This window comes from Somniosus microcephalus, chromosome 18, assembly GCF_052327205.1.
Source record: "Somniosus microcephalus isolate GS21.2 chromosome 18, FLI_Smic_1.0, whole genome shotgun sequence".
NCBI lineage: Eukaryota > Metazoa > Chordata > Chondrichthyes > Squaliformes > Somniosidae > Somniosus > Somniosus microcephalus.
The window spans coordinates 85,886,021-85,902,689 of record NC_141004.1 but is presented as its reverse complement, the minus strand read 5'-3'; the positions used below and the strand labels follow the sequence as shown (position 1 = coordinate 85,902,689).

The following is a 16,669-nucleotide window of genomic DNA, read 5'->3' as shown; positions in this document are numbered from 1 at the left end:
AGGTCTTCACAGCAGGTTCTTGGGAGTCTGGATCACTTGGTACTTTCAGATTTAGCAATGGGAGTCAGATCTCTACTAGTGTTCTGTGTTTTTGTCCCCAACAGGGCACTGTATCAGGATGAGGCTGAAGTGTAACGATGATAATGACTGTGGTGACTACAGCGATGAAGACGACTGTGATTCGTACAGGTCGCCTTGTCGCACAGTCATGGAGCCTTTGGAAATAGGAGAGACTGCAGGGTCAGGGTAAGTACCGGGCTGGGCAACAGGGCTCGCAACAGTCAGGCAGGGCAAGTTAGGACTTTAAATCAATTCTCATTTATGTAGTACTCCAGCGGAGAGAGGGGACTTAGTCTGGAGAGAGAGGACAGTCTGTGGAGAGATGGAGGGAGGGAGGGAGGGACACAGAGAGAGGGAGGGAGGGACAGAGAGAGAGGGAGGGAGGGACAGAGAGAGAGGAAGGGAGGGACAGAGAGAGAGGGAGGGAGGGACACAGAGAGGGAGGGAGGGACAGAGAGGGAGGGAGGGACACAGAGGGAGGGAGGGACAGAGAGAGAGAGGGAGGGAGGGAGGGACAGAGAGAGAGGGAGGGAGGGACAGAGAGAGAGGGAGGGAGGGTCACAGAGGGAGGGAGGGACAGAGAGAGGGAGGGAGGGAGGGAGGGACAGAGAGAGAGGGAGGGAGGGACAGAGAGAGAGGGAGGGAGGGACAGAGAGAGAGGGAGGGAGGGACAGAGAGAGAGGGAGGGACAGAGAGAGAGGGAGGGAGGGACAGAGAGAGAGGAAGGGACAGAGAGAGAGAGAGGAAGGGACAGAGAGAGAGGGAGGGAGGGACAGAGAGAGAGAGAGGAAAGGACAGAGAGAGAGGGAGGGAGGGACAGAGAGAGAGGAAGGGACAGAGAGAGAGGGAGGGAGGGACAGAGAGAGAGGAAGGGACAGAGAGAGAGGGAGGGAGGGACAGAGAGAGAGGGAGGGAGGGACAGAGAGAGAGAGGGAGGGACACAGAGAGAGGGAGGGAGGGACAGAGAGAGAGGGAGGGAGGGACAGAGAGAGAGGAAGGGAGGGACAGAGAGAGAGGGAGGGAGGGACAGAGAGAGAGGGAGGGAGGGACAGAGAGAGAGAGAGGAAGGGACAGAGAGAGAGGGAGGAAGGGACAGAGAGAGAGGGAGGGAGGGACAGAGAGAGAGGGAGGGAGGGACAGAGAGAGAGGGAGGGGGGGACACAGAGAGAGGGAGGGAGGGACAGAGAGAGAGGGAGGGAGGGACAGAGAGAGAGGAAGGGACAGAGAGAGGGAGGGAGGGACACAGAGAGAGGGAGGGAGGGACAGAGAGAGAGGGAGGGAGGGACAGAGAGGGAGGGAGGGACAGAGAGAGAGGGAGGGACAGAGAGAGGGAGGGAGGGACACAGAGAGAGGGAGGGAGGGACAGAGAGAGAGGAAGGGACAGAGAGAGAGGGAGGGAGGGACAGAGAGAGAGGGAGGGAGGGATAGAGAGAGAGGGAGGGAGGGACAGAGAGAGAGGAAGGGACAGAGAGAGAGGGAGGGAGGGACAGAGAGAGAGGAAGGGAGGGACAGAGAGAGAGGAAGGGAGGGACAGAGAGAGAGGGAGGGAGGGACAGAGAGAGAGGGAGGGAGGGACAGAGAGAGAGGGAGGGAGGGACAGAGAGAGAGAGGGAGGGAGGGACAGAGAACAGACTTAATCTGGAGAGAGGGAGAGAGAGAAAGCGAGAGAGAGCGAGGGACAGGGAGCAGACTTAATCTGGAGAGAGACAGAGAGAGTGAGGACTAACAGCCATCGAGACTCTGGGCTGATTTGAGCTGAAACTTGGTTTTCAGACTGAACATCTTTGGGATGGAGCCCAGGAGAAGTCCCTTCAATAACAAATTCTACAACGGGAATTGTGACAGCGTCTACGATGGAAATAGAAAGACCCGTTTCCGTGTCCCCTGGAACATTATAAGTTTCCACTATCAGGTATGATAGTCCTGGGGTGGAGAGAAACTTACCGTGAATGTCACATTGGGTGAATCTGGCTATGGGGTGGGAGAGATTCATAGAATCATAGAAAGTTACAACACGGAAGGAGCCATTTCGGCCCATCGTGTCCGCGCCGGCCAACAAAAAGCTATCCAGCCTAACCCCGCTTCCCAGCTCTTGGTCCGTAGCCCTGCAGGTTAGAGCATCCCAAGTGCACATCCAAGTACTTTTTAAATGTGGTTAGGGTTCCTGCCTCTACCACCCTTTCAGGCAGTGAGTTCCAGACCCCCACAACCCCCTGGGTGAAGAAATTTCCCCTCAAATCCCCTCTAAACCTTCCACCAATTACTTAAAATCTGTGCCCCCTGGTTTTTGACCCCTCTGCTAAGGGAAATAGGTCCTTTCTATCCACTTTATCTAGGCCCCTCATAATTTTATACACCTCAATAAGGTCTCCCCTCAGCCTCCTCTGTTCCAAGGAAAACAGACCCAGCCTATCCAGTCTTTCCTCATAGCTAAGATTCTCTACTCCCAGCAACATCCTTGTAAATCTCCTCTGTACCCTCTCTAGTGCAATCACATCTTTCCTGTAATGTGGTGACCAGAACTGCACGCAGTACTCTAGCTGAGGCCTAACTAGTGTTTTATACAGTTGAAGCATAACCCCCCCCTGCTCTTGTATTCTATGCCACGGCTAATAAAGGCAAGCATTCCGTATGCCGCCTTAACCACCTTATCTACCTGGCCTGCTACCTTCAGGGATCTGTGGACATGCACTCCAAGGTCCCTTTGTTCCCCTACACTACTCAGTGTCCTACCATTTAATGTGTATTCCCTTTCCTTGTTAGCCCTCCCCAAATGCATTACCTCACACTTCTCTGGATTGAATTCCATTTGCCACTGTTCTGCCCACCTGACCAATTTACTGATATCTTCCTGCAGTCTACAGCTTCCTTCTTCAGTATCAACCACACAGCCGATTTTAGTATCATCTGCAAACTTCTTAATCATACCCCCTATATTCAAGTCTAGATCATTGATATATACCACAAAAAACAAGGGACCCAGTACTGAGCCCTGCGGAACCCCACTGGAAACAGCCTTCCAGTCACAAAAACACCCATCAACCATTACCCTCTGCTTCCTGTCTCCGAGCCAGTTTAGAATCCAACTTGACACTTTGCCCTGGATCCCATGGGCTTTTAACTTCGTGACCAGTCTGCCATGTGGAACCTTATCAAAAGCCTTGCTAAAGTCCATATACACTACATCAAATGCACTACCCTCATCTACCCTCCTTGTTACCTCCTCAATAAATTCGATCAAGTTTGTCAGACATGACCTTCCCTTAACAAATTGTGCTGACTATCCTTGATTAATCCGTGTCTTTCTAAATGAAGATTTATCCTGTCCTTCAGAATTCTTTCCAAAATTTTCCCACCACCGAGGTTAGGCTGACTGGCCTGTAATTACTCGGTTTCTCCTTTTCTCCCTTTTTAAACAAGGGTACCACATTAGCAGTCCTCCAGTCCTCCGGCACCACACCTGAAGCCAGAGAGGATTGGAAAATGATGGTCAGGGCCTCTGCTATTTCCTCTTTTGCTTCGCTTAACAGCCTGGGATACATTTATAGAAACATAGAAGATAGGAGCAGGATTTGGCCATTTGGCCCTTCGAGCCTGCTCCGCCATTCAATGAGATCATGGCTGATCATCCAAATTCAGTACCCTGTCCCTGCCTTCTCCCCATATCCCTTGACCTCTTTAGCCTTAAGAAATATATTCAACTCTTTCTTGAATATACTTAATGAACTGGCCTCCACCGCACTCTGTGGCAGAGAATTCCACAGGTTCACCACTCTCTGGGTGAAGAAATTCCTCCTCATTTCAGTCCTAAATGGCTTACCCCTTATCCTTAGACTATGACCCCTGGTTCTGGACTCCCCGGCCATCAGAAACATCCTTCCTGCATCTAGTCTGTCCAGGCCTGACAGAATTTTATAGGTTTCAATGAGATCCCCTCTCAATCTTCTAAACTCCAGTGAGTATAAGCCCAATCGACACAATCTCTCCTCATACGTCATTCCTGCCATCCCAGGTATCAGCCTGGTGAATCTTCGCTGCACTCCTTCCATGGCAAGAACGTCCTTCCTCAGGTAAGGCGACCAAAACTGCGCACAATACTCAAGGTGTGGTCTCACCAAGGCCCTGTACAACTGCAGCAAGACATCCTTGTTCTTGTACTCGAACCCTCTTGCTACGAAGGCCAACATACCATTTGCCTTCTTAACCGCCTGCTGCACCTGCATGCTTACCTTCAGCGACTGGTGTACAAGAACACCCAGGTCTCTTTGCACTTCCCCTTCTCCCAATCTATTGCCATTCAAATAATAATCTGCCTTCCTGTTTTTGCCACCAAAGTGGATAACCTCACATTTATCCACATTATAGTGCATTTGCCATGTTTATGCCCAATCACCCAACCTGTCCAAATCGTGCTGGAGTTTCACGACATCCTCATCACAGCGTACCCTCCCACCCAGCTTTGTGTCGTCTGCAAATTTGGAGATATTACATCCAATCCCTCGTCCAGATTATTAATATACATTGTGAACAGCTGGGGTCCTAGGACCAATCCTTGCGGTACCCCACTAGTCACTGCCTGCCACTCGGAAAACGACCCGTTTATTCCAACTCTTTGCTTTCTGTCTGCCAACCAGTTCTCTATCCAAGTCAATACCTTGCCCCCAATCCCATGTGCCTTAATTTTGCTCGCTAATCTCTTATGCGGGACCTTATCGAAAGCCTTCTGAAAGTCCAAATACACCACATCCACTGGTTCTCCCTTATCTATTTTACCAGTTACATCCTCAAAAAATTCCAGTAGATTAGTCAAGCATGATTTACCTTTTGTAAATCCATGTTGACTTTGTCCGATCCAGTCACTGATTTCCAAGTGCTCTGCTATTACATCTTTTATAATGGACTCTAGCATTTTCCCCACTACCGATGTCAAGCTTACCGGTCTATAATTCCCCGTCATTTCTCTACCACCCTTTTTGAATAGTGGGGTAACATTAGCTACCCGCCAATCCATGGGTACCGTTCCAGAGTCTATCGAGTTCTGGAAGATGACCAGCAATGCATCTACTATTTCTAGGGCCACTTCCTTAAGTACCCTGGGATGTAGATTATCAGGCCCTGGGGATTTATCGGCCTTCAGTCCCATCAATTTTCCTAACACCATTTCCCTACAAATACTGATTTCTTTCAGTTCCACCCTTTCATCAGATCCTATGTTCCCCGGCATCTCTGGGAGGTTATTTGTGTCCTCCTTTGTGAAGACAGAACCAAAATATGTATTTAGTTGGTCTGCCATTTCTTTGTTCCCCATTATAAATTCCCCTGATTCTGACTGCAAGGCACCTACGCTTGACTTCACCAATCTTTTTCTCTTCACATATCTATAAAAGCTTTTACAGTCAGTTTTTATGTTCCCTGAAAACTTACTCTCACATTCTATTTTCCCTTTCTTAATTAATCCCTTTGTCCTCCTTTGTTGAATCCTAAACTGCTCCCAATCCTCAGGATTATTGCTTTTTCTGGCCAATTTATATGCCCTCTCCTTGGACCTTATGTTATCCCTAATTTCCCTTGTTAGCCACGGTTGGGTCACCTTTTTTGTTTTATTTTTATGCCAAACTGGGATGAACAAATTTTGTAGTTCATCCATTTGGTCTTTGAATGTTTGCCATTGCCTATCCACCGTCAACCCTTTGAGTGCCATTCCCCAATCAATCCTACCCAACTCGCTCCTCAGACCATCGTAGTTTCCTTTATTTAAATTGAGGACCCTAGTCTCCGAGTCAACTACTTCATTCTCCATCTTAATGAAGATTTCGATCATATTATGATCGCTCCGACCCAAGGGGCCTCGTACAACAAGATTGCTAATTAATCCTTTCTCGTTACATAATACCCAGTCTAAGATGGCCTGATCCCTGGTTGGTTCCTCGACATATTGGTCCAGGAAACCATCCCGTAAACACTCCAGGAATTCCTCCTCCACAGTATTGTTACTCATTTGGTTGGCCCAATCTATATGTAGATTAAAGTCACCCATGATGACTACTGTGCCCTTATTGCACGCTTCTTTAATTTCTCTTTTAATGCCATCCCCAACCTCCACCTTACTGTTTGGAGGTCTATAAACCACTCCCAGTAACGTTTTTTCCCCCTTAGTATTTCTCAATTCTACCCATACAGATTCCACCTCATCAGAGCTAATATCCTTCATTACAATTGTGTTAATCCCTTCTTTAACCAGTAATGCTACCCCACCTCCCTTTCCTTTTTGCCTATCTTTCCTGAATATCGAATACCCCTGGATGTTGAGTTCCCAGTCCTGGCCTTCCTTGAGCCACGTTTCCGTAATCCCAACCAAATCGTATTTGTTTACTTCTATTTGCGCAGCCAATTCATCCACCTTATTACAAATGCTCCTCGCATTAAGACACAAAGCCTTCAGGCTTGTTTTTTTAACGCTCTTAGACCTATTAGAATTATTATTTGCTGTGGCCATGTTTGATTTAAACCATTGATTTCCCTGACTGCCACTTTTGTTTTTCTCCTTCCTATCTTTTGCTTTTATCCTTGTTTCCCTTTCCTCTGTCTCCCTGCTCAGGTTCCCAACCCCCTGCCATTTTAGTTCAAACCCTCCCCCACAGCACTAGCAAACACTCCCCCTAGGATTTTCATCCGGGCCTGGGGATTTATCCACTTTTAAAGCTGCTAAACCCCCTAATACTTCCTTTCTCACACAGTTTTCTAACCAATCAGCAGGGGTGACTCATTTGGCTGTAAACAAACAAACAGTATAAAAATACCAGTGCTAGTGCGAGCAAGCACTGAGTGCGAGTCAGCAGAGAGTGCTGTGAGTTTGGGTAAGTGTGAGTTAGGGTAAGTGGGGTGTTAGGTGCTCTTTTCAAACTTTAACTCTGTGGGTTGTAGTTAATAAGGCCTTTCTGGTGCAGAGTGACTGTTGGTAAACCATTTAACTGGTGTAATTAGAGGGATTGATTTAATTTAAATCCAATTAATTAAAGGGGATACTAGCATCTAAAATCGGGCAGAGGGTGTCCATAACTAACAATAAAAAATGTAATTAATTACATAGAATGGAGCAGGTGATGTGTTACTGTTGCGAGATGTGGGAGCCGGTGGACCCCATTGAGGCTCATGGTGATTACGTCTGTGACAAGTGTCTGCTGCTACAGGAACTCCAGCTCCGTGTTGATGAGCTGGAGTCTGAGCTTCAGACACTGCGACACATCAGGGAGGGGGAGAAGTACCTGGACTCTGTGTTTCAGGAGGTGGTCACACCTATGAAGTTAATTAATTCATATGTAGCCCATGGTCAGGGACAGGACGGTGTGACTACAAGTGAGGCAGGTACAGGGATCCAGGAGGTAGTGTTGGAGGAGCCGCAGCCCTTGCTCTTGTCCAACAGGTTCGAGGTTCTTACTCCCTGTGGGGACAGGAGCAGGGACTGCAGGGAGGATGAGCAACCCGGCCACAGCACCGTGGAATGGGGGGCCATTCAAGAGGGGGGAGTAAATAGAAATGTTGTAGTGGTAGGGGATAGTATTATTAGGGGGATAGATAGAGTTCTCTGCAGCCGAGAGTGAGAGTCCCGAAGGCTGTGTTGCCTACCCGGTGCCAGGGTTAAGGACATCTCCTCTGGGCTGGAAAGAAACTTGCAGTGGGAGGGGGTGGATCCAGTTGTCGTGGTCCATGTTGGTACAAACGACGTAGATAGGACTAGGAAGCCGGTTCTGTTAAAGGAGTATGAGCAGCTAGGGGTCAAATTAAAAAACAGAACCTCAAGGGTAATAATCGGATTATTACCTGAGCCACGAGTGAATTTGGCTAGGACAAATAAAATTAGAGAGTTAAATGCGTGGCTCAAAGACTGGTGTGGGAGAAATGGGTTTTGCTTCCTGGGACACTGGCACCAGTACTGGGGTAGGAGGGAGCTGTTCCGTTGGGACGGGCTTCACTTGGCCAGTGCTGGGACTAGAGTCTTGGCGGATCATATAACTAGGGCTGTAGAGAGGGCTTTAAACTAACTAGTGGGGGGGAGGTTCCTAGAGAGCAAATAATAAAAATGACAACAGAGAAGGCCATAGACTTAGGTAGCAGTGGGGAAATTAAAAACCAGAGCGTGTCAGGAAGGGGCAGAAGGTATGGAGTAAAAGGTAAAGTAATAAAAAGGGCAAAAGCAGGAACTAAGTGTCACAAAACATATTTGAAAGTTCTCTATCTGAATGCATGTAGCATTCGTAACAAAATAGACGAGTTAATGGCACAAATAACTACATATGGGTATGATCTTGTGGCCATTACAGAAACATGGCTGCAGGGTGTCAATGCCTGGGAGTTAAACATACCAGGTTATTTAACGATCAGGAAGGACAGGCAGGAAGGAAGGGGAGGTGGGGTGGCTATGTTAATAAAGGAAGGAATCACTGTAATACAGAGAAATGATATTGGGTCAAAAGATCAGGATAATGAAACAGTTTGGGTGGAGGTAAGGAATAATAAGGGGAAAAAAACACTAGTGGGCGTAGCCTATAGGCCTCCGAACAGTTGCAATTCTGTTGGACGGAGTATCAATCAGGAAATAGTTGAGGCTTGTAATAAGGGAACATCTATAATTATGGGGGATTTTAACTGTCATATTAATTGGACAAATCAAATTGGGCAGGGCTGCCTTGAGGATGAGTTCATTGAGTGTATTAGGGATGGGTTTCTTGAGCAGTATGTAACTGAACCGACCAGGGGGCAAGCAACCTTAGATCTGGTCCTGTGTAACGAGACAGGATTAATTAAAAATGTCCTAGTAAAGGATCCCCTTGGAATGAGTGACCATAACATGGTTGAATTCCATATTCAATTAGAGGGTGAGAAGGTTGGGTCTCAAACAAGCGTGCTAAGCTTGAATAAAGGAGACTATGAAGGTATGAGAGTGGAATTGAGTAGAGTGGATTGGGAAAATAGATTAAAGGGTAAGACGATACATGATCAGTGGTGCGCATTTGAGGAGTTATTTTACAACTTCCAAAAAATATATACTCCACTGAGAAGAAAAGGGTGTAAAAGAAAAGACAGCCATCCGTGGCTAAGTAAAGAAATTAAGGATAGTATTCGACTAAAAACAAAGGCATATAAGGTAGCCAAATCTAGTGGCAGGATAGAGGATTGGGAAAACTTTAAAAGACAGCAAAAAATAACAAAAAATTTGATTAAGAAAGGGAAGATAGATTATGAAAGTAAATTAGCAAAAAATATAAAAACAGATAGTAAGAGTTTTTATAGTTATATAAAAAGAAAAAGGTGGCTAAAGTAAATGTTGGTCCCTTAGAGGATGAGACCGGGAAATTAATGGTGGGAAATATGGAGATGGCAAAAACACTGAATGAATATTTTGTATCAGTCTTTATAGTAGAAGACACTAAGAATATCCCAACACTGGACAAACAGGCGGCTATAGGGGGGGAGGAGCTAAACACGATCAAAATCACTAAGGAAGTGGTACTCGGTAAAATAATGGGACTCAAGGCGGATAAATCACCTGGACCTGATGGCTTACATCCTAGGGTCTTGAGGGAAGTGGCGGTAGGGATTGTGGATGCATTAGTAATAATTTTCCAAAACTCCCTGGACTCAACAAAGGTCCCGGCAGACTGGAAAACTGCTAATGTAACACCCTTATTTAAAAAGGGCAGTAGACAGAAGGCTGGAAACTATAGACCGGTTAGCCTAACATCTGTGGTCGGTAAAATTTTGGAATCAATTATTAAGGAGACAGTAACAGGACATTTGGATAATCATAATTTAATAGGACAAAGTCAGCATGGTTTTATGAAGGGGAAGTCATGTTTGACAAATTTGCTGGAGTTCTTTGAGGAAGTAACATACAGGGTGGATAAAGGGGAACCAGTGGACGTAGTGTATTTAGACTTCCAAAAGGCATTTGACAACGTGCCACACAAAAGATTATTGCTTAAGATAAAAAATCACGGGATTGGGGGTAATATTCTGGCATGGATAGAGAATTGGCTATCTAACAGAAGGCAGAGAGTTGGGATAAATGGTTCATTCTCAGACTGGCAATCAGTAACTAGTGGTGTTCCACAGGGGTCAGTGCTGGGTCCCCAACTCTTTACAATCTATATTAACGATTTGGAGGAGGGGACCGAGTGTAACATATCAAAGTTTGCAGATGATACTAAGATGGGAGGGAAAGTAGTGAGTGAGGAGGACATAAAAAACCTGCAAGGGGACATAGACAGGCTAAGTAAGTGGGCAGAGATTTGGCAGATGGAATACAATACTGGAAAGTGTGAGGTTATGCACTTTGGCAGGAAAAATCGTAGAGCAAGTTATTATCTTAATGGCAAGAAACTGGAAAGTACTGAAGTACAAAGGGATCTGGGGGTCCTGGTGCACGAAACTCAAAAGGTTAGTATGCAGGTGCAGCAAGTGATTAAGAAGGCCAATGGAATGTTGGCTTTCATTGCTAGGGGGATAGAATATAAAAATAGGGAGGTATTGCTTCAGTTGTACAAGGTATTGGTGAGACCGCACCTGGAATACTGCATACAGTTTTGGTGTCCATACTTAAGAAAAGACATACTTGCTCTCGAGTCAGTACAAAGAAGGTTCACTCGGTTAATCCCGGGGATGAGGGAATGGACATATGAGGAGAGGTTGAGTAGATTGGGACTCTACTCATTGGAGTTCAGAAGAATGAGGGGTGATCTTATTGAAACATATAAGATTGTGAAGGGGTTGGATCGGGTGGATGCAGGGAGGATGTTCCCGATGATGGGTGAAACTAGAACTAGGGGGCATAGTCTTAGAATAAGGGGCTGCTCTTTCAAAACTGAGATGAGGAGGAACTACTTCACTCAGAGGGTGGTAGGTCCATGGAATATGCTGCCCCAAAAAGCTGTAGAAGCTACATCATTACATAAATTTAAAACAGAAATAGACAGTTTCCTAGAAGTAAAGGGAATTAAGGGTTACGGGGAGCGGGCAGGAATTTGGACATGAGTCTAGGTTCGGATCGGTCATGGCCCTGTGGGTAGCGGAGCGGGCCCAGGGGCCGTGTAGCCTGATCCTGCTCCTATTTCGTGTGTCTAATTCTGTTAGATTCAGGAGATGGTTCTGTGATAGTAGATTGGCGGTTAGGATCAGATCAGCCATGATCTTATTAAATGGCGGAGCAGGCTCGAGGGGCCGATTGGCCTACTCCTGCTCCTATTTCTTATGTTCTTATGATTATTTCATCTAATATTTCATTTGGGACGAGTCTATGGGATGGGAGGGGTCTGCCCATGGGATGGGAGGAGTCTGTTTATGGGATGGGAGGAGTCTTTCCACAGCATGTTGTAGGGATTCCATTATTTTTCCGACCACCGATGTTAAGCTGACTGGTCTTTAGTTCCCTGGACTATCTCCCTTCTTAAATATAGGTATTACGTTAGCTATCCGCCAGTCCTCTGACACTACACCTTTTTCTAACTAATTATTAAATATGTGTAGTAACGCCTCTGCTATCTCTTCCCCAGATTCTTTTAAAATGCACGGATGTAATCTGTCCGGGCCACGGGTTTTATCCTCTTTGAGTTTGATTAATTCATTTAATATTTCTCCTCTTTATTTTAAATGTGGTTATATCATTTCTAATCTCATCGCCGATGTCATGTCCACCTGATCTGTCTCTCTGGTAAATACTGAAGCAAAGTACTTATTTAATATTTCTGCTATTTTGCTATTGCTGCCTGTGATTTTATCCTGACTGTCCCTTAGTGGTCCTATTCCCATCCCGACTTTTCTTTTTTTATTTATGTGCCTGTAGAATATTTTACTATTTTGTTTTATGTCCCTTGATAATTTAATTTTACTCAGCAGACAGAGTCTGTTGAAACAGCGCAATACAATAAAAGTCTACAGAGTCTATTTAAACATGGCCTCTACGAACTACAGTAAACAAAATTCATGAGCGAAACTGCAGCAAAGTCTCCCGATAAAAGCAGGATTATTTCTGCAGCAAAATGCAGTGAGTGGAGGGTAGTTACAGAATGAAAATGAGGTGCGTAAAATCAATCCCGGTCACTCACAGCAGTGATTGACGGGGGAATTACCCAATCATCTCCATTCTGGCCAGGGATAGTGGTGCCGCTATATGTGGCTTAGACTTAATGCCTCATTGTGGAGAATAGCACCAGTGCAGATAGGATGGGAAGAGCCTGACTCTTTGCTGGGATACTCGACCATTTAATATTCAGCCATTGTAAGGGTTGGGGGCTTCTTTAAACTGGTTTAAAGTAATTTTCCTGGTCTTGCAGCCTTTGCCTGCACTCAGACCGATTCCAATAAAACCAATTTAAAACAACGGTTTCGAATCGCTACCCCACCTCTAGTTCTGAGTGGAGGAACTTATAATTAATGATTTTAAAACGGAACAAGTGATTTGGATGAGAGAAAAAAAAAAGTTTTATTACCTAAATAAACTACAATCAAAAGAATAAACTATATACCACACGAACACAGTAATTACATTAAAACTATATAACAGGGGGTTGCAGACGGCGAAAACGAGGGATAAAATGACTACAATGTTATTTAATCAATCTTAGCAATATCCCCTTAAATCACCACCCCAAACTCCTGCTAGGTTACCTTGTTGAGGAGTCAGAACACCCTGCTCACCTGTGGTCCAGCGAAGTAAGAGAGAGAGATAGCTTCTCAGCCGCTATCTTTAAACCTGGTGAGGCCCCTGCCATTCTGCCTTGCAAGGGCTGTGTGCAAAATTCCCCGCCCAAAGGGTCCAATACACAAGAGAAAGCTGTGATTGGCTAACTCAGAGTGGTTGGACTGGATTAATGTGTCTTCCGGAGCTCCCTGGGCTGAAACAAAAGGGAAATACAACTGCTCTGTTGTCCAGAATGCTAGGTGATTTAGACCCATTCAATTCTTAAACGGATCCCATTCAAGGTACAAAAGCCTCTTCTGCAGTTTGGATGTATCCACTCGATATACAAACAAATGCTAATAGCATTCAGTTGCTTTGTAAACAAAGCATTGTCCTTTGTCTTCATTGAACCTTACTTCCAGACACAGAAAGCTGCATTCCAAGCCCCTTTGTCTTCGGCCATGTGGTGACAGCCATTTTTATCCCTGGAAATTTAAAAGCACTTCGCCCAGGGATTCTTTAATCAAAAAAATTGATCTTCAGAACTGTAAATTATTGTGAATTCTTACAGTCCGCCCTTGGATACTTCCAGCTTGCTTGTAGTATCCTCTTGAAGAAATGAGCAATAATTTCTGACCCCTCACAAACAACCATCCCTGTATTTAACTAATAGCTATCTGCCACTGATCCCCGTCCTGTCTATTCCCCTTAAATTCAAGGAAAAAAAACCATGGTACGGTAGGCATCTTACAGATACTTCCATTTTCAACAAGGGGTCTCATACCCCTACACGCTTGTAAAATTATACAGTGTAAACCAAATTTACAATCACTTTTTTACATCATAAGTTATTACAAAATGTTGCAATCTTAGTTACACAATGTAATCAAAATGATCCCAAGCACGGAGAGGGTCCTACGCCTCTGCTCAACTTGGAGTTGTAACAAACTGGTCCCAAGCACGGAGAGGATCCTACGCCTCTGCTCAACTTGGGGCTGCAACACAAAATACCAAAAAATCATTAAACAACATGCTTAAATGAACCCCGATCATCACGTGCCGATGATGGGTCGCAAAATTTGAGTGGGCATCGCTCCTCCCACTCGGGCAGTAAAAGTACCTTCCACCCCCCTTTGATCATCTTAAACTTTAAAACAGGCAGAATGGATTTACAGACCAGCCTGCTCCGCCAGCCCCGAGCCGTTCCCTTGTCCTTTTGTGGAGGCGGAGTACCCCTCATGTTTGAAATTACCTTGGCACAGACCGAGACCGGGGAGTATGGGATCTCATGACTCCCAGTCCCTCCCCCTCCCGTCTTCCCTCGACTGGCTGCAGAAAATGATGGGTGCCTGTGTGGCGGCTCTCCCTGGCCCCACACTGATCCGGCCACCCACTCATCCTTCCCAGCCACACTTATCCTCTCTTTGCCCGTGGGCCCCCGGGTGAGTTCTTCCCTTCCCCAAACGCACCCACGCGACTCTTGGGTCTCCCCCTCCTCTATACGATCTTTCCTGGGCCATCACCACCCACTCCCGGGGAACGCGTCCCTATGACCAGGCGCCCGTGCTTCCCCATCGTGACTCCTCAACAGCGAGCTCTCCCGCAAGTGAACTTCGGTCAGGATAGTGCTGGGTTGGGGGCCGTGCCCCACCCAGCTGGGGCCATCTCCTCCCCGTAGGAGGAGTAGGCAAGTTCCTCCGGATCCTGTCCGGTTTTTCCCGAAGATCGCTGCGGGGTCTCCTGGATTCGTCCAGTGGCGAGGTGATCCCCAACATTCCGTATCTTCATTCGATGTCCAGCTCGGGCTGGGCGAACATGGCTGCTTCATTTTCCAATCTCCTGCAAAAACTTAAAAGGGACATGCAGCCAGGTCTCACTGACCTGCTGCCTTAGGTGGAGACATGGTCGGGTCCCTCGACCTCGGACCAAAAATACAAACATTTGGCACACATGTTAACTTACAAAATGTTTAAACTTAAACTTAAAACTAGTTATATCAACAAAACTTAAAATACACCTTAAAGCAAGCTATATACACACACATAGCTATAATACAAATGCCGCCCATCTCCGGACAGCCAGTCTAATCTCTGGCACTTTCGCAGATTGCTGCTGGCTGCAGCGAAGCTGGACTGCCTCCTGTCTCTGGTCCCTTGCAGCTTATGGCTGTTGAGTGGGGGCCTCTGTTCTCTGGCTTCTCCCTGGCTCGGGAGACCGCCCTACTCCACTGTAAAGTGGGTGACCATGCTTTCTTAGGCTGGGGCACCCGCTGAGACCTTCTGAGGGGTGTCTCTATGGGGGAAACTTTGGCTGGCGGACCCTGAGCTTGGGTCACAGCCCCAGCTGGCTGGGAACCTGCTCCCCCATGTCCAAATAGCCCGCACTGTATAATGTACCTGGCAGCCTGCCGGTGCAAATCTCTCTCTGGGTTTGTCTGTTCTTCCCTGCCCACTCCTGTGCTGGGGGCAGGTATACTCTCACCACCCGCTGCTGGTGGCTGGAAATTTTCCTCCCCATGTTTAAAACCTGGTGTCAGCTCCCTCCCTATGTCTCCTGCAAGAGGGATTGCTATCCCTGCCCCCGCAGGGTCCTACATCATGGGGGGGACCACTCTAGAAGCGGGCTGGGAAGCTGGTCCCTTTAAACAGGCCACAGTGCCTGTCTTTACAGGCAGTGAACTTGAACTTGCATGGACAGCAAACTCATGTTCCCTCACCCAGGTGGCTTTAACTGGGGAATTTTGGACCTGCCTTTTTTCTGGGGCCAAAACTATCCCCTGTGTGCCTCCCTTGTCCCGGATTTCTGCCACTGGACCTGCTCTACAGGGGCCCCAGAACTCTCCTTCCCTGTTCCCTGGCTTAAACAGCTTACTCTGAACATGACTGGCTCCTCCCCCCACACAAGCCACAGTGCTTGCCTGTGAACTCGAACATGCTGTGGGCTGAGGATTCCTGTTCTCAGGCTCACTCCTCACGGGCGGACCGTACCTCCCTTGTTGGAGGGGGTACACTGATCCTGGCCCCCGCCTGCCTAGCGGGACCTGCTGGTATTCTCCTACCACCCCATTGTCCACCCCTCCTCGCTGCCAGGGCTCCTCAGAACTCAGAGCTGTGGGCTGCGGTCTTGGGATCTCTCAATCCCTATCCAGCCCCGTTCTGGATGCTGCCTGTGGGATGGTTTCACTAAATCTTTGGGCGCAGGCCAGCTTATAAGCTGTCCCTACTTCCCTAAACCTTTCCTCCTGCTCTTTTACTTCTGAGATGAGGTGGGCATTCTCTTCCCGCAGTCTCATCTCACTTTCCCTGGTCTCAGTGACTTCCTCCACCAGGCGCTCTATAAATGCCTGGCATTTCTCAAACGGGGACTCCCGATTCTTGGCCTCTTTAAACTACTCCTGCACGCTCATCTCACCCTCCTTAACCCAGCCACCTACACCATGATAGGTCAGCCTACACGCTGCTGCTAAAATCCGCAGGGCTACACACATACTGAAAACGAGAGAAACAAGAGCTGGTACTTTCTCCAGATCCAGACCACTTATTAAATCAAAACCTGCCTCCACTCCTACCTGGCTCGCCATTGTAAGGGTTGGGGGCTTCTTTAAACTGGTTTAAAGTAATTTTCCTGGTCTTGCAGCCTTTGCCTGCACCCAGGCCAATTCCAATAAAACCAATTTAAAACAGCGGTTCCGAATCGCTACCCCTCCTCTAGTTCTGAGTGGAGGAACTTATAATTAATGATTTTAAAACGGAACAAGTGGTTTGGTTGAGAGAAAAAAAAATCAAGTTTTATTACCTAAATAAACTACAATCAAAAGAATAAACTATATACCACACGAACACAGTAATTACATTAAAACTATATAACAGGGGGGTTGCAGACGGCAAAAACGAGGGATAAAATGACTACAATGTTATTTAAACAATCTTAGCA

General features: G+C 46.8%; 1 protein-coding gene across 1 annotated transcript in view; it reads left to right on the top strand.

The window, feature by feature from the left end:
- LOC147105427 (complement component C9-like) overlaps positions 1-16,669 on the top strand; it is a 130,021-nt gene that overhangs the window by 74,639 nt on the left and 38,713 nt on the right. The window contains 2 exon segments of the mRNA XM_086011730.1: positions 105-246; positions 1,834-1,972. Coding sequence (XP_085867856.1) covers positions 105-246; positions 1,834-1,972 — 281 coding nt within the window.